Source organism: Amblyraja radiata, chromosome 8, assembly GCF_010909765.2.
Source record: "Amblyraja radiata isolate CabotCenter1 chromosome 8, sAmbRad1.1.pri, whole genome shotgun sequence".
Taxonomy (NCBI): domain Eukaryota; kingdom Metazoa; phylum Chordata; class Chondrichthyes; order Rajiformes; family Rajidae; genus Amblyraja; species Amblyraja radiata.
This window is the reverse complement of record NC_045963.1, coordinates 76878372-76896402: the sequence shown is the minus strand read 5'-3', so window position 1 is coordinate 76896402 and position 18031 is coordinate 76878372. Positions and strand designations below refer to the sequence as shown.

General features: G+C 43.6%; 1 protein-coding gene across 6 annotated transcripts in view; it reads left to right on the top strand.

Annotated features, from left to right (window-relative positions):
• tasp1 (taspase 1) overlaps positions 1-18031 on the top strand; it is a 104095-nt gene that overhangs the window by 49736 nt on the left and 36328 nt on the right. For all 6 annotated transcript variants that reach the window (XM_033026280.1, XM_033026278.1, XM_033026277.1 and 3 more), the window contains exons 8-9: positions 6453-6572; positions 11794-11872. In XM_033026280.1, the coding sequence (XP_032882171.1) occupies positions 6453-6572; positions 11794-11872 (199 nt within the window). The remainder of the gene's footprint in view (positions 1-6452; positions 6573-11793; positions 11873-18031) is intronic.

Here is an 18031-nt window from a genome sequence, read left to right as displayed (position 1 = left end):
CAGCAAGCCCCGTTTCAACCCCCCCCCCCCCCCCACATAAACACAACTTAAAAACCAAAAACGTAACTACACAAAACGAAAAAAAATAACACAAAAAAGTAAAGACAAACGGACTGCAGGCGAGCCGCAGCCGTTCCCAGCGCCGCCACTTCCGGTTATGGTTGAGTTTTAGATGGAAGAGTACATGTTTCTTAGCTGAGACAAACTTTCCTTTCTATTTTTGTTGTTCAATGATTTTATCTCAAATTTATCCGGTATTCTTGTATTAATCTACAATTTGAGAGTGAGAAGGGTACATCGGAAGTGTCCGTATTACAGTTGAACAAAGAGGACTATGGAGCCATGAGGGAGGAGCTGGCCAAAGTTGACTGGAAAGATACCCTAGCAGGGATGACAGTGGAACAGCAATGGCATGTATTTCTGGGAATAATACAGAAGGTGCAGGATCAGTTCATTCCAAAGAGGAAGAAAGATTCCAAGGGGAGTAAGGGGCGACCGTGGCTGACAAGGGAAGTCAGGGACAGTATAAAAAGTAAAAGAGAAGAAATACAACGTAGCAAAGATGAGCGGGAAGCAAGAGGATTGGGTAACATTTAAAGAGCAACAGAAGATAACTAAAAAGACAATACGGGGAGAAAAGATGAGGTATGAAGGTAAGCTAGCCAAGAATATAAAGGAGGATAGTGAAAGCTTCTTTGGGTATGTGAAGGGGAAAAAATTAGTTAAGACCCAAGTTGGACCCTTGAAGACTGAAAAAGGTGAATTTATTATAGGGAACAAGGAAATGGCAGATTAGTTGAACAGGTACTTTGGATCCGTCTTCACAATGGAGGACACAAACAGTCTTCCTACTCCTGCACCTATTGTCTTTCTGTATTAATCTGCAGAATATTAACATTTACAACATTTAGTATACATTAGAAATGTCCATTGGTTAGCTGCATTTTGTACTGAAAATATTTTGCTTGCTGCACTTTTGACATTAAAATCTTTGCAGGAGTCAATGCTATTCAAACTTCCTTCTTCACATAATTTTACAAAGCTCCATCACAGCACCTTGCAACCTCCTTTGCTCCAGAGAAAATAGACCTAGCCTATCCAAAGATAGACACAAAATGCTGGAGTAACTCAGCGGGACAGGCAACATCTCTCTAGAGAAGGAACGGGCGACGTTTCGGTTCGAGACCCTTCTTCAAAGCTGAAACGCCTCCCATTCCTTCAGCCAGAGATGCTGACTGTCCCGCTGAGTTACTCCAGCATTTTGTGTCTATCTTTGGTTTAAACCAGCATCTGCAGTTCCTTCATACACACCTGGCCTATCCAATCTCTCCTGATATCCCAAGTCCTCCAATCCAGGCAACATCCTCGTGAATTTTTTCTGCACCCCCTCCAGTTTAATTATGTCCTTCCTTTAGTGTGGTGATCAACAATTCATACAAGTCACCATCTGCAGCCTAAGTAGGGTTTTTTTTCACAGCAGTAACATGATATCTCATCTCTTGGACTTAGTGGCATGGTCAAAGAAGCCCTGCAAGCCATATGCTTCCTCATCACACTGTCAACCTTTTGTTTTCAATTTTCAGAGAACTATATATTTGAACTCAAAGATCTCTCTGTTCAACAACACTCCCAAGAACCTTGCCATTCACTGTGTTTGTCAGAATTCATTCAATTTTGGCAAAAAAAAAGACTCAAAAGTGAACAGGTTTGTCTTTTTGTTGTTAATTTAGCAGGGGACATGGGGTCCTTGAAAGAAGTTCCAAAAAAATTATAGTAGCACAATTAGATTTAGAAGAAGAAAGACAGTCCTTGCTATTCTCAGAGCAGCAGAATATACAGGCCTGTTGCGTAGTTCTGCCTTGCAATGAGATCATGATTAATCTGTGTTTTCACTTCATCTCCCCATTTTGATTCCCCAAAATCCTAAAATTCATGCCGTACAAAATTTCAATACATTTTTATCTGACCTCACTTCAGTAGTGTCTATTTTTTCTGGAAGATGAGGGCGCACTGCACTATCCGTGTTTAGAATTGTTTCCTGCTGTCATGACTGAATAGCTTAAATCTAATTTTCAGGTCATGGCCTCCTGTTCTAGACTCCCAAGAGAAAATAATTTCCCTTTATCAACCCTCCCAACTCTTTTAATTGTTATAAACAACTCAATTACTTTTCCCCTTTCATCTACATTCCACGAGGAATGTATCCAGACAGCTCGTAGTGCAGAGCTCAATCCTGTACTTTAAATGGATGTAACCAGGACTAGGTATAACTCTTGAGTTGAAGGTTTGCAAGGTTTTCTTTTTTTTTCTGCTTTCCATTTAACTTTTTTGTCCGCTCATAGTAAAACCCTCTATTCTCCTGCGCATGCTGGGTTTTGCAGATGCCAGTTCGTCCAACATTGCCCGAGGCACTCCCTCAATATTGCCCTAAAGTGATCACAGCTACTCCTTTGGAACAGTCCCACAATCAGCCCAAGCACTCCTTCACTTTGTAAAGAAATAAAGGAAAGAACGGAGACACAAGGGACTACAGATGCTGGTTTATTATTTAAAAAAATATATTTTTTTATTAGACGCATGTATATAAATAATAGTAAGCAACAATTTAATTACAGATTTCTTACATAGCTTCAGTTTTTTTTTAAAGAATAAAGATAAAGGGAGAAAAAGATGAGAGAAAGTAATAGAGAAAAAAAGGAGATGTAGAAGGCATCTACCAATAACAAGATTGTGGAAATAGATCCAGGAAATGTTGAGTATAACTATTTATCCAGTCCCAAACTCAGGTTTCAACCCTGATTTTGTGTTAAACCAATTCACTTTTTCAAAAATCCAATAAACGGAGACCGTATTCTAACAAAAAATTCTGGTTTGTCAATTAAGACAAATCTTATTTTTTCCAAACGCAAGGTCTCAGTCATTTCCGTAATCCACATTTTAATTGTGGGGGCTGCTGATTTTTTCCAAAATTTTAGTATTAATTTTTTCGCAGTTATTAGACTGTAATCAAGAAAGTGTCTCTGACTTATCGTGAAGTTTGTGGTATGTTTTGATAATCCTAATATTATTAATTTTGGCTCTGGGTCCAGTTGGATATTGATAACTTCAGAAATAATTTTTAAAATGTCCACCCAAAAATTTTGCATTTTTGGTTTATTCTTTTTTTTTAAGTTACAAAATGCTGGAGTAACTCAGCGGGTCAGGCAGCATCTCTGGAGGACATGGATAGACGATGTTTTGGGTCGGGACATAGACTTTGTTACATGTTCGTTCGGTTCTTTTGCCATTCAAGCACTGGATCCTTCTGTCAATGGGCATGTTTTCCCCCCCAAACTATTGTGCCCATCATGATTTCAAATACCTGTATTAGATCTCACCCGACCTTCTCTGCTCGGAGGGGGACAATCATAGGCTCTGAAGAAGGGTTTCAACCCGAAACGTCACCTATTCCTTTTCTCCAGAGATGTTGCCTGAATTACTCCAGCATTTTGTGCCTGTCTTCTCCATCCATTCTTGTCGGAGTCCCTAAGATCTGGAATTATTCTGATTAAGATCGACACAAAATGCTGAAGTAATTCAGCAGGACAGGCAGCATCTCTGGATAGAAGGAATGGGTAAGGTTTCAGGTCGAGACCCTTCTTTGGAATCTGAGACTTCTTCAGAGTCTATAATTTAGATATCAAAAGACTAATGAACGTTATACTATATGGGGATTCAGGGAGTGTAGATGTGTCTTAAGAAGGGTCTCGAGCCAAAATGTCACCCATTCCTTCTTCTCTCCAGAGATGTTGCCAGTCCCGCTGAGTTACTCCAGTATTTTGTGTCTATCTTCGGTGTAAGCCAGCATCTGCAGTTCCTTCGTACATATTATTCTGATAAATCTCCTTCCTCGCACCCAAAGCACTCGCACAATTCCAAGTGTGTTGCTTCAGGGATTTTGTGCTTCTACTTGTCTGTCCCTGAAGACAGGATGAATTGCTTCAGTCCAGTCCTGATGGGACCAGCATTGGAATTGCTCACCCTCCTGGGGCAGGAGGTGCATGGAAGAGCAGGTGGGTCTGAAGAAGCGTCATCCATTCCTTTTCTGTAGAGATGCTGCCTGACCCACTGAGTTACTCCGGCATTTTGTGTCTATCTTCGGGGCTGGTGGATTATGAGATGGTGAGTTCCCTCCGCTATTTATATGCATCTATGTGCTGCCAGTACACAAATCTGAGATACTCAATACTTCCTTGTAGATGAAAGAGCCGCTTACAAAAATACATCATGACTTTCTTGTTCCTGTGCTCAATCTCTTTTATAAAGTTCATGTTCCCTCATGCTTTTATAACTTCTTTCTTCGCACGCACATGTACAGCCAGATCTCTGTTTCTGCATCCCTTTCAGGATTGTTTCCCTGATTTATGAACCTTCTGAATTTTGTAGTCGGCAGGGCAGTACTCTGCATATCGCCAACTTGGACAATTTTACATTTTTATCAAGCCTATTAACCGAGCCAATTAACCTACAAACCTGTACGTCTTTGGAGTGTGGGAGGAAACCGAAGATCTCGGAGAAAACCCACGCAGGTCACGGGGAGAACGTACAAACTCCGTACAGACAGCGCCCGTAGTCAGAATCGAACCCGAGTCTCTGGCGCTGCATTTTGCTGTAAGGCAGCAACTCTACCACTGACCGCTTATGTAGCTTCCCCTTGATTCTCGTACCAAAATGTAATAATTGTTAGACAATCCCTAATCACATACTGGGCCAAAATTACTGCTCCCTCTGGCTCCCAATCCCTCTGGCCCTGAAAAGATTTAATCACATATCTGTAGAAAAAAGGAACTGCAGATGCTGATTTACAAAAGAAGACACAGAGCGCTGGAGTAACTCAGCGGATCAGGCAGCATCTCAAGAGAACGTGGATAAGAGATGTTTCGGGGGTCGGGACGTCTGATTTGTGATCAGTCTGAAGAAAGGTCCCGACCCGAAACTTTGCCTTTCTGTGTTCTCCTGAGATGCTGCCCGACTTACTGAGCTACTCCAGCACGCTGTATCTTCCATCAAATATCCGGATTTTCAGTCTCTCAGAAATAATTCAAAATGAAAATCAGTGTGATGACTTAAAAAAAATTGTTGTTGGTGATAAATTGTGTCGTAACCTGCAGGTGTCAGAGGTTATGGGGAGCGAGCAGGAGAATGGGGTTTGGAGGGAGAGATGGATCAGCCATGATTGAATGGCGGAGTAGACTTGGTGGGGTGAATGGCCTAATTCTGCTCCTATGACTTATGATCTTATGAACCTTGAGTGTTTGTTCCAATTTCTAACTTACATCCTCATAAATATTAGTTTAAAATATGCGATTTGCTGTGTACGAGAATTGAATAATTCTGGAAAAGGAACACTTCGTGTCAAAGAGATAGCTGGATCTATGCACGTAACTCTTCTAGGCTTGAACGAGCGTCTTTGTTTCACTGCTGTCATCAGAGTGACCACATCGGTATTAGAAATTAAAAGACACGAGAGAATTGCTTTTGAAGAACAGTGTTAAAATAAATGAACTAATTTTGATATCAAAGGGCTAATTAATGTTATACTACATTGGGGATGTAGGATGTGTAGGTGTGTCTAAAGAAGGGTCTCAACCCATTCCTTCTCTCCAAAGATGCTGCCTGTCCCGCTGAGTTACTCCAGCATTTTGTGTCTATGGGGATGAGGGATCGCTGGTCGGCGCAGACTCGGTGGGCTGATTGGCCTGTTTCTGCACTGAATCCCCAAACTAAACTATTTATCTGCCTTCTGGAAATGAATGTTTAATGCACTTGATATTAAAGTATTTAGTCATGAAATTTAGATTAAAATCTTATCACAGTTCCAAAGCTTTATATCCATTTCGCAACAGTAAAAAGCCTTCACTCAAACGACAAAAAGGCTGTGATTCTTTGAAAGAGTAGCTTTGCTGTACTTGCATTGAGTACATTCGATGTTTATGGCCGTTTGGTTCGATGATTGTACTTGACTTCAGAAGATGGATTCATGGACTTCAATTATACATTCATTGAGGGTGGTGTAGATGGTTGACACCAATTTACAGAAGATAAATTATAATCCCTCTGCCTTCATGGATTTAAAAGTCCTGCAGTTCTATTTGAAGAAGCAAAAGTAATTTTGTCTCTTGCCTTACTCTTGCGTTTCACTCAACGCGACTAAGATAGATGATTTGATTGTTTATCGCTGTGCTGTTTGTTGGTTCTGGTTTGTGCAAATTAGTTTGTGTGTTTGTCCTGCTTTAATTCACTGGCACAGCTCAGAATTACTTCATTGCCTGGAAAGTGCGTTGGAACACTTGAGAACCGTGTTATAAATTCAATTTTTTTCCTTCATCCTGCGGGTTAATAACATGCTATTTTGGCTTAAAGAGCCTCTGGTTAAGTACTTCATCTGATGGTGTTTTTAATTTAATTTTTAGACCAACGTCACGGCTTCACTTGATACTGTTGGGGCAGTCGTGGTGGACCATGAAGGGAACGTGGCTGCCGCTGTTTCAAGTGGAGGCTTGGCGATGAAACATCCCGGGAGAGTTGGCCAGGTAATTTTGCTTGTTTCATTCTTGTGATATTTGTATTGACAAGCTAAATATATTTTTTACCATTGGCCTCAATCCAAGTCAAGAGTGTTTAATTGTCAGGTAATAAAAACATAGAAACATAGAAAATAGGTGAGGTACAGTGAAAAGCTTTTTTGCTGTGTGCTAACCAGCCAGCGGAATGACCATACATGATTACAATCGTAGGTACACAAAAATGCTGGAGAAACTCAGCGGGTGCAGCAGCATCTATGGAGCGAAGGAAATAGGTGACGTTTCGGGCCGAAACCCTTCTTCAGACTAAGGATTACAATCGTGCCGCCTGCAGTGTACAGATACATGATAGAGATTAAAAATAGTGTGGAGCGATTATAATGTATGATTGCAGACCCATTTACATAGAAACATAGAAAATAGGTGCATGAGGAGGCCAAATCGCCCTTCGATCCAGCACCGCCATTCATTGTGATCATGGCTGATCGTCCCCAATCAATAACCCGTGCCTGCCTTCTCCCCGTATCCCTTGATTCCACTAGCCCCTAGAGCTCTATCTAACTCTCTTAAATCCATACAGTGATTTGGCCTCCACTGCCCTCTGTGGCAGGGAATTCCACAAATTCACAACTCTCTGGGTGAAAAAGTTTTTTCTCACCTCAGTCTCAAATGACCTCCCCTTTATTCTACGACTGTGGCCCCTGGTTCTGGACACGCCCAACATTGGGAACATTTTTCCTGCATCTAGCTTGTCCAGTCCTTTTATAATTTTATATGTTTCTATAAGATCCCCCGTCATCTTTCTAAACTCCTTTCAATCTCTCCTCATATGACAGTCCCGCCATCCCAGGGATCAATCTCGTGAACCTATGCTGCATTGCCTCGATCACAATGATGTCCTTCCTCAAATTAGGAGACCGAAACTGTACACAATACTCCAGATGTGGTCCAACCAGAGCCCTATGCAAGTGCAGAAGAACTCCATTGTTCCAAGTAATGACAATGGAACAATGACATTCTTACCTGCAGCAGCATATCAGACCTGTGACACGATGCACATAAATAGTCATAAATACATCTATGGACTGAACACGGGCAGGTGGGACTAGTGCAGATGGGGCATCTTGGTCGGCAGGGTCAAGTTGGGCTGGAGGGCCTGTTTTTCGTGCTGTCTGGCCCAACAATATATAATAAACTGAACCCTCCACTCATTAACTAGAGAGCTCATTAACCTCCCATCTACCCCATTGGTGACTTTCGAGCCATCTTTAATCGGACTTTACTGAAATTTATCCTGCACTAAACATACCCTTTGTCCTGTATCTGTACACTATGGACGACTTGATTGTAATCATGTACAGTCTTTTCGCTGACTGGATAGCACGCAACAAAAAGCTTTTCACTGTACTTTCGTACACGTGACAATAATAATAAACTGACTAAGAAAAAATCAATAATTTAATGACTACAATACGAGTGCAGAAAAAGACCGAAAGTCCTTGGAGTAGCCAGACACAGTTGATAGTTCATAGGTTAGTGGATTGTCACCTTGTCGTAGTGGAGAAGCTTGTGTGGAGCTGAGATCCTGAGAGCGATGCCGTCTGGAGCTATGCGCCTGGTAGGGCCAGGGCCACCCATGGCGGTAAGGTCGAGTGGGAGGTCTCTGACAAAGAGCAATCCAACCAAGACCTCAATGGTGGAACAGGCGGAGGACGATGGCTGACCTTAGTGGAGCGTCACAACGGCTGGGAAGGCGGATGAAGGCTGCAGGCAGAAAAGGGTCTCCGGTCGTCTTGGACTCCATGCCACTGGATCCCGACCCAGATCTGTCAAGGACCGTGGGGTGGCTGTCTGTGCACCAGTCTCCCCACGTTAAACAAAGTCACGCACAGGCGTCCTCCAACCCTGGAGACACCCATGGACAGCCACGACCGAAGGGGGCCTAAGAAGAAGAGAAGTGTTGGGCAACGTTCAATAGGTTGTCGGGAAGAAGCTATTCATGAACCAGATGGTCACTGTTTTCCTGTATTTTCTCCCCGATGGAAGGAGTGAGATGAGAACATGGCCGGGGGGGGGGGGGGGGAGGGGGTCTGTGATGATGCTGGCTGCTTCTTTCCCAATAAAATTGCAGCATATTCATTTTTCGTATTAGAACAAATGCATTGAGAGCAATGTGAAATAAATATTGTACTTTGGGCAAATATTTTGTTATTCTCTCATGTGATGTAGGCAGTGCTGACGAGCAAGGTGTCGACTGCCTAACCTGATGGTCAACTTGCCCATGCCGACATAAACGCCCCATCTACAATAGTCCCACCTGCTTGCATTTGGCCCATATCCTCCCAACCTTTCCTTCCCAAGTACCAGTGCAACTTTGGTTTCAGAATACATATTTTAGTGATATGAATTGATCCTTGCTGGGTGCATCTTCTTAGCCCTATTTTCCTTGAGGCAGTTTGTTTTGAATTTGGACAAAAATATTGCATCTTGTCTGATTTGACATTTTTTTTAATATCATTGTGTAAATGTTTTGTTTTAATTGACTTCAGCTGCTAGCACAAAACAAAGTCATGATTTCAGTTGTTGCCAGGTAAATGGAGACCGCAGGCACACAGATGACAGAGAACTACAGTTAACCTCTTGCATGTGTAAAAAGTGGCCTCTGGTCCTAGACTCTCCCACTAGTGGAAACATCCTCTCCGCATTCACTCCATCCAGGCCTTTCACTATCTGTCTGGTTTGTAGATGATTTTTTTTTTTAATCAAATATTTGAAATTTTGTCTAGTCCTATAAGTATTTACTATTTGCATTATTGTATTTGGGAATATATAAACTCATAAGTGATAGGAGCAGAATTAGGCCATTTGGCCCATCAAGCCGTCTATAAAGTGGCGGTCATTGTTAATTTATTTTGTCCCCGTGACTTGTTGTATCAGGCATGGCCAAACAGGTGTAGAGAGAGATTTGAGCTGCTTTATAAAAGTTGCCTTTTTGCTGCAATGAGAGAAAATCAAAATTGCATTTTGCTTGTAGTAACGAAATACAAAATAACATCATTATACTCACTTTGAAACATAAAAACGTAGAAAAATAGGTGCAGGAGTAGGCCCATTCGGCCCTTCGAGCCAGCACCGCCATTCAATATGATCATGGCTGATCATCCACAATCAGTATAAACCCGTTCCTACCTTCTCCCCATATCCCTTGTTTCCGCTATCCCTAAGATCTCTATCTAACTCTTTTGAATCCATCCAGTGAATTGGCCTCCATTGCCTTCTGTGGCAGAGAATTCCACAGATTCACAACTCTCTGGGTGAAAAGGTTTTTCCTCATCTCAGTCCTAAATGGCATGCCCCTTATTCTTAAACTGTGTGACACCTGGTTCTGTACTCCCCCATCATCGGGAACATTTTTCCTGCATCTAGCCTGTCCAATCCTTTAAGAATGTTATATATCTCATATGTTTCTAGAAGTTTCTACAAATTGAACAGTTGTGCCAGAGAGTCGGAAAACCGGGGATGGAGGAATGGGGATGGTGGGATGGGTAGTGTTGGACAAAGAACCTCGTAAATGAAGAGATTTTATATTTCCTAAGGACCTATTCCACCCGATGAGTGCGTTAACTTTAAAAGGAACCCCATTCCTCCATTTAGCTCCCTATACAATCTAAGTGATCTATTCCCTCGATCATATCCATTAACACAAGCCTGACATGGTGAATCTGTGGAATTCTTTGCCACAGAAGGCTGTGGAGGCCAAATGCGTGGATATTTTTAAGGCAGAGATAGATAGATTCTTGATTAGTACGGTTGTTAGATGTTATGGGATGAAGGCAGGAGAATAGGGTTAGGAGGGAGAGATAGATCAGCCACGATTGAATGGCAGAGTAGACTTGATGGGCCAATTGGTCTAATTCTACTCTGATTATCTTATGACCTTATTATGCCATCAACCACTTACACCAGGGGTCATTTATAGTGGCCATTTTACCTACCAACCAGCTCAAGATGTCGAGGAAACTGGAGAACCTGGGGTAGCGTACACAGTCACAAGCAGATCATGCAAACTCCACACAGACAGCATCAGAGTCAGAATCAAACTGACGTTGCTGCAGGTGTAAGGCAGCAGTACTGTCTGCAGCTCCACTGTGCCAGGAAGGGAGATGCGAAGCATCAAAAAGGAGGGTGGCAAGTAAGAAAGGAGGCAGTACTTGTTCCATGTAAGGAAATAAGGAACTGCAGATGCTGGATTACAAAAAAAAAGGCACAAAGTGCTGGAGTAACTCAGTGGGTCAGGCAGCATGTCTGCAGAACATAGAAAATGATGTTTCGGGTTGGGACCCTTCTTCAGACTGATGTTCTATATGGGAATAGGAACACTTGCCTAAGCACAGTGAGATTCTTTGCTTGCATACGCAATGTATACAAATAGCAGCCACCTACGGTGCTGACAAAGTTACAAAGCACGCCCCTTTTGCCCCTCTTCCCCCCCCCCCCCCCACAGCAGTTCCCCCACGCCAGGTCCCCATTGTCCTTTGTCCCTTCCCCCCCCCCTCTCCCCCCATTGTCCATTGTTCTTCCCCTCTCCCTTCAAGAAAAAAAAAGTACAGATGCAAGCATGTGTGTGACATGACGTGCAGAGATGTAGTGATTAACATGGTGCGTAGATTGGGAGTTTATTTTGCCAATAATGGTGGCCTCTGTTTGTTGTTGGTCAGCGCGCAACAAAAGCTTTCCACTGTACCTCGGCACCAATAAACTAAACTCAAAACTGTGAAATACAGTGAGATCGCGACAGTAGAACAAATTGTGAATCTCACCGCAAAGATGTTAATCGGGTCATAGATGATAGGAACAGAATTGGGCCATTCGGCCCATCAAGTCTACTATACCATACAAGCCCATGGCTGATCTATCTCTCCCTCCAAAACCCCATTCTCCTGCCTTCTCCCCATAACCTCTGATACCTGATAACAATGAATGAATGAATGAATGAATGAATGAATGAATAAGTTTATTGGCCAAGTATTCACATACAAGGAATTTGCCTTGGTGCTCCGCCCACAGGTGACAACATGACATACAATGACAGTTACATGACAATACATGACATACAGTGACAATAATAAGTAATATATTCATGGAAAAAATGGAACATATTTAGTGCATTTCTCTATCTCTTGGAGTTTAAAAAGACAATTTTCCAACACTTGCCTCAATTTTGTTTTAGGCAGCTGTATATGGATGCGGTTGCTGGGCAGAAAACGCAGGTGGCCATAATGTGTATTCTACAGCTGTGAGTACATCAGGTATTAACTATAAATGCAAATATTTTTCATTGCTGTCCATTTTATTAAAAGAGGAGCTGCTTCAATAATATAACTTGAATGAACACAGTGTGGGTGCTTTTAAGTAGAAACAGGATACTGCAGGTGAACACAACGCTGGAGTAACTCAGCGGGTGAGGCAGCAGGAGCTGGTTAACAACCACAAAGACACACACAGAGTTGGCCTATTTCCTTCGCTGCCTCACCCGCTGAGTTTCTCCAGCATTTTGCGTCTGCCAGAGTGCTGGAGTAACTTAGCCGGTCAGGCAGCATCCCTGGAGAACATGGATAGGTGATGTTTCGGGTAGGGACCCTTCTTCAGACTGAAAAGGGGGAAGACAGGAGGGGGAAGGGAGGATGAAAGCGAGAAGAGAGGAGGAGCTTGACAAAGCATGGGAGGTAAAAGGTGAACAGAGAGAGGGGGGGGGGGGGGATAGGCAGATGGTTGGACAAAGGCCATGAAAATAAAATGGTGTGAGACAAAAGGATTGGTAAATTGTGAAGCTAGAGGAAGGAATGTAGGTGCAGAGACATTGATGCAAGTCTATTTGGGTAACGGGAGGGGGGGAAGAGGAAAGGAAGTGTTTTTAACCTTTAGCCACCCACCGTGTGTGTCAAAGAACCGTACTCTTACGCATATTGTTTACTATCGTGAGGGTGTTCCACAATTTTAAAATTGGGTTTGCACAGGACAAGCAGACGCTGTTGGAAGAGGTGGCCAAAGGTTCGGTAAAAAGAAGACAATAATGAGGATTTTGAAAGTGGTTGGTAAAGAAACGTGTTGTAAACACATGGACGGCACGGTGACGAAGCGGTGGAGTTGCTGCCTCACAGCGCTGGAGACCCGGGTTCCATCCTGACCACGGGTGCTGTCTGTACGGAGTTTTACCTTCTCCCCATGACCTGCGTGGGTTTTCTCCTAGATCTTCAAGTTTCCTCCAAAGGCGTACAGGTTTGTAGGTTAATTGGCTTGGCATAAATGTAAATTGTCCCTAGCGTGTGTAGGATAGTGTTAATGTGCGGGGGTCGGTGCGGACGCGGTGGGCCAAAGGGCCTATTTCCGCGCCGTATCTCTAAACGGAAGTAAACTAAGCCAGGACAACTCTAGCCTCATCGTATAAAGCATATTCACCTTTCCTATCCAACACCACCACCATCAACTTCTCAACTTAAAACTAACTTATTTCTCACTTTTCCACTTCTGTTGCAGGTTCTGCTTTAACACTGTTTCTCTTCCCACATATGCTGCCTGATCTGCTGAATATTTGCAAAGTTTACTATTCTATTTCAGATTTCCAACATATGTAATTTTTTTCAATTAGCATATAGTTACTACTTTGTTTGCTAATTATTCATTATTATTGCGCTTTTGGTCCACTTGATAAATTATCCTGTCCTTTCTCTTTCTGTCGGAGACCAGCGACAACTGCAAAGTCCTTGAACTGCATTATTCACCGCCACCTCCAAGCCTATCTTCATGAATACTTTATGACTGATAGACACAAAAAGCTGGTGTAACTCAGCGGTTCAGGTGGCATCTCTGGAGAAAAGGAATAGGTGGCGTTTCTGGTCGAGACCCTTCTTCAGACTGAGAGTCAGGGGAAAGGGAAACGAAAAATATAATCGGTGATATAGAGAGATGTAGAACAAATGAGTGAAAGATATGCAACAAGTAACAATGATCAAAGAAAGGTGGAGACCACAATGGTCCGTTGTTGGCTGTGGGCTAATCGTTAACGAGTTATACAGTGAAACTCATCAGGACGACAGCGAAACTAGTACGACGACTAGGGTGGGTGAGGGACGGGGAGAGAATGGGATGCAAGGGTAATTTGAAGCTAGAGAAACCAATATTCATACCGCTGGGTTGTAAGCTGTCCAAACGAAATATGAGCTGTCCCCCCCCAATTTGCATTTGGCTTCACTAATGGACTCTTATTTCTTTCTTGGAGAATTCGCAGCAGGTAAAAGTGTGGGCTTTTGACTCCTCCTTTATTTGACGTATGTGAGGAACCAGAACAAACATTTCCCCATCCTACGAGTAGAGAGTTACAATTTTAATTGACTGGAAGGATATTGACTTGACTATTAGAAAAAGAAGTTGCTCAAAAAAATTCTGTTATAAGCTGGCGAAAGTGTGCCGCCTTAACATCCTTGTGAAAACTCAGTCCTGTGTCCCTTGCGAATGGATTTTGGATCGGGTTTGTTGATTTTCAAAGGCAGAAGGTTCTGCATTGCAGTCATGGGGTGATACATTGTGGAAACAGGCCCTTTGGCCCAACATGCCCACACCGGCCAACAATGTCCCAGCTACTGAAGGGTCTCGACCCGAAACATCACCCATTCCTTCTCTCCATAGATGCTGCCGGTCCCCTGAGTTACTCCAGCTTTTTGTGTGTATCCCAGCTACATGAGTCGGTTTAAGTTGAATTGCAAAGATATCATTGATGGAACTGGTGATCTTTATCTCTGTAAATATACGGTGCGTGGTCTTGGTTGATGCAAATGTTTGTAGAGGTGCCAAGCCCTTGCATGAGAATAACAATGATTACAATCAGATTTGGACGTGTTGAGAAGGAGTCCATGGCCTTGAAGAGATCCTTTGGTGTTATCTGTGTGTAAAGAAAGAACTGCAGACGCTGGTGACGTTTCGGGTCAATAGACAATAGGTGCAGGAGTAGGCCGTTCGGCCTTTTTATCCAGCACCGCCATTCACTGTGATCATGGCTGATCATCCACAATCAGTACCCCGTTCCTGCCTTTTCCCCTTATCCCTTGACTCCGCTATCTTTAAGAGCTCTATCCAACTCTCTCTTGAAAGCATCCAGAGAATTGGCCTCCACTGCCTTCTGAGGTAGAGAATTCCACAGATTCACAACCCTCTGTGTGAAAACGTATTTCCTCATATCCGTTCTAAATGGCTTACCCCTTATTCTTAAACTGTGGCCCCTGGTTCCCCCAACATCAGGAACATGTTTCCTGCGTCTTGCGGGTCCAAACCCTTAATAATCTTATATGTTTCAACAAGATACCCTCTCATCCTTCTAAATTCCAGAGTATACAAGCCCAGCCGCTCCATTCTATCAACATATGACAGTCCCGCCACCCCTGGAATTAACCTTGTGAACCTACGTTGCACTCCCTCAATAGCAAGAATGTCCTTCCTCAAATTTGGAGACCAAAACTGCACACAATACTCCAGAAGTGGTCTTCCCTGTACAACTGCAGAAGGGCCTCTTTGCTCCTATACTCAACTCCTCTTGCATTGAAGGCCAACATGCCATTCGCTTTCTTCACTGCCTGCTGTACCTGCACGCTGACTTTTGAGACCAGAGATGCTGTCTTTCCCGTGGAGACCAGAGATGCAGTCCGACCCGCTGAGTGAAGGGCCTGTCCCAGTAACGCGCACACACACACACACACACACACACACACACACACACACACACACACACACACACAGCGGGGGCCAGGGAAAGCGGGGGAGCGCTGTCTGAAATTCACACCTGCGATGAACAGGATGGTAAAAGACAACTGCACAGTGTACGCTAGGTCCTTTAGAGAGCGCAGAGGGGGAGAGAAGGAGGAGAGGAGAAGTGGAGGAGAAGGAGTGGAGACACTTTTAAGAAGCCAGAAAACGTTTAATAAAGTTTAGCGGGCATTATACATTACCGGTCAGTTTTCCATGGTTCTGAAAACTCCAATGAGCCAATTAAAATGCCGGGTCAGCGAAGGAGATTGCCTACGGCTGCCCTCGACTGCCTATAACTACATAGCGGCCCCACTCCACTGCACTACGAGTTTAAAAGTACCATGTTGACTAATTTTTACTTGCGGAGAATATTTCATCATGCTGAAAATTTTTCCTCGACCAAACTGAAGCCGCCAGTATGCGGGAACTTCCCTCGAGCATGAAGGAGAGTTACAGTGACCTCGTGACGACCATGCTGCGAGTTTGAGTCGAGCGCAAACTCTTCTAAACTCACAGATTAGGTCGCCGCAGTAGGACAGGCCCTTCACTCCAGCTTTTTGAGTATATTTGGTTGAAACCAGTTCCTTCATCTGCAATGTTTGAGCATGTGTCGTATCTTCCCCTTGCTTTATCTATTGTACTGCCATAAGCGCATTTTTTTGCCATTTTACTTAAAGTACCATACAACTGATTGTTAAATTGAGTAAAGGCTGGTGGGTTTGGAGATCACATACGGGCATTGTTAGAGGATTAATTAAAGAACAGAGAAGAGAATATGAATATTCAAGTTATTTTCAGATTGACAGGTGTTATTGGGCGCCACAAAGACCAGGTCTTGATCTTTAAGCTGTTCATAATCTTATTTAGAAACTATTATTAACTTGGAAAAAGGGACTGAGTGCACGACATACAAATTCGTAGGTAATACAGTAACAGCGAGACGTGAAGGAGGAAGTTAGTGTAATTAGCTTGCAAAGGAATACAAGCCGGAAAGACAATAGACAATAGATGCAGGAGTAGGCCATTCGGCCCTTCGAGCCAGCACCGCCATTCAATGTGATCATGGCTGATCATCCCCAATCAGTACCCCGTTCCTGCCTTCTCCCCATATCCCCTGACTCCGCTATTTTTAAGAGCCCTATCTAGCTCTCTCTTGAAAGCATCCAGAGAACCTGCCTCCACCGCCCTCTGAGGCAGAGAATTCCACAGACTCGCCACTCTCTGTGAGAAAAAGTGTTTCCTCGTCTCCGTTCTAAATGGCTTACTCCTTATTCTTAAACTGTGGCCCCTGGTTCTGGAGTGTAGATAAGATTTACGAGGGTTTTGTTAGGACTCGAAGCCTGAGCTGTAGTGAGAGGTTGGGCAGGCTGGGACATTATTCCTTGGAGGGCCGGAGGCTGAGGGGTGATTTTATAAAGTTGCACAAAATCATGAGGGGAATAGACAGGGTGAATGCATAGAGCTCTTTACCCAAGATCGGGGGAATAAGTTCATAAGTAACAGAAGCAGAATTGGGCCATTCGGCCCATCACGTCCACTCCGCAAGTCAACCATGGCTGATATATCTCGCCCTCCTAACCCTATTCTCCAGCCTTCTCCCCATAACCTCTGACACCCGCACTAATCAAAATCAAGAACCAGATAGGTTTAAAGTGAGAGGGGGAAAGATTTCACCTGAGTGGCAACTTTTTCACTCAGAGGGCAAGGTGTATGGATCAAGCTGTCAGGGGAGGTAGTTGAGGCAGGTATGATAGAGCATTGAAAAGACGCGTGGGCAGGCATGGTTTAGAGCAGGACTTCACAACCTTTTTCGTCCCATTTACCCCAGACAACTTTAATAATAATAATAATAATAATAATAAATTTTATTTATGGGCGCCTTTCAAGAGTCTCAAGGACACCTTACAAAAATTTAGCAGCTAGAGGAAAAACATGGAAGGGGAATGAAATAAATAGTAGAGACATGACTGGTACACAAAGTAAAAACAGAATACAATTCAAAACACAATATGAGGCAATTAATGCACAGATGAAAAGGGAGGGGGACGTGGGGCTAAGGATAGGCAGAGGTGAAGAGATGGGTCTTGAGGCGGGACTGGAAGATGGTGAGGGACAGAATTGCGGATCAGTTGGGGGAGGGAGTTCCAGAGCCTGGGAGCTGCCCTGGAGAAGGCTCTGTCCCCAAAACTGCGGAGGTTGGACTTGTGGATGGAGAGGAGACCGGCTGATGTGGATCTGAGGGACCGTGAGGGTTGGTAGGGGGAGAGGAGGTCAGTGAGATATGGGGGGGCCAGATGGTGGAGGGCTTTGTAGGTGAGGATCAGGATTTTGTAGTTGATCCGGTGGGAGATGGGAAGCCAGTGAAGTTGTTTGAGGACTGGAGTGATGTGATGCCAGGATTTGGTGTGTGTAATGAGTCGGGCGGCTGCGTTCTGGACCAGTTGGAGTCGGTTGATGTAGGTGGAGCTGATGCCAAGGAGAAGTGAGTTGCAGTAGTCCAGTCTGGAGGAGATGAAGGCACGTAACAATGATATTTCACTTATTTATGAACAACTAATGATGAGCAGATACCGGTATACCAGAACCAAACACAGCCAGTCAATGAGAAAAAACATGTACAAATCCAGAATCAACAAATTTACCCCCTGGGTAGGCAAAAGTTTACCCCA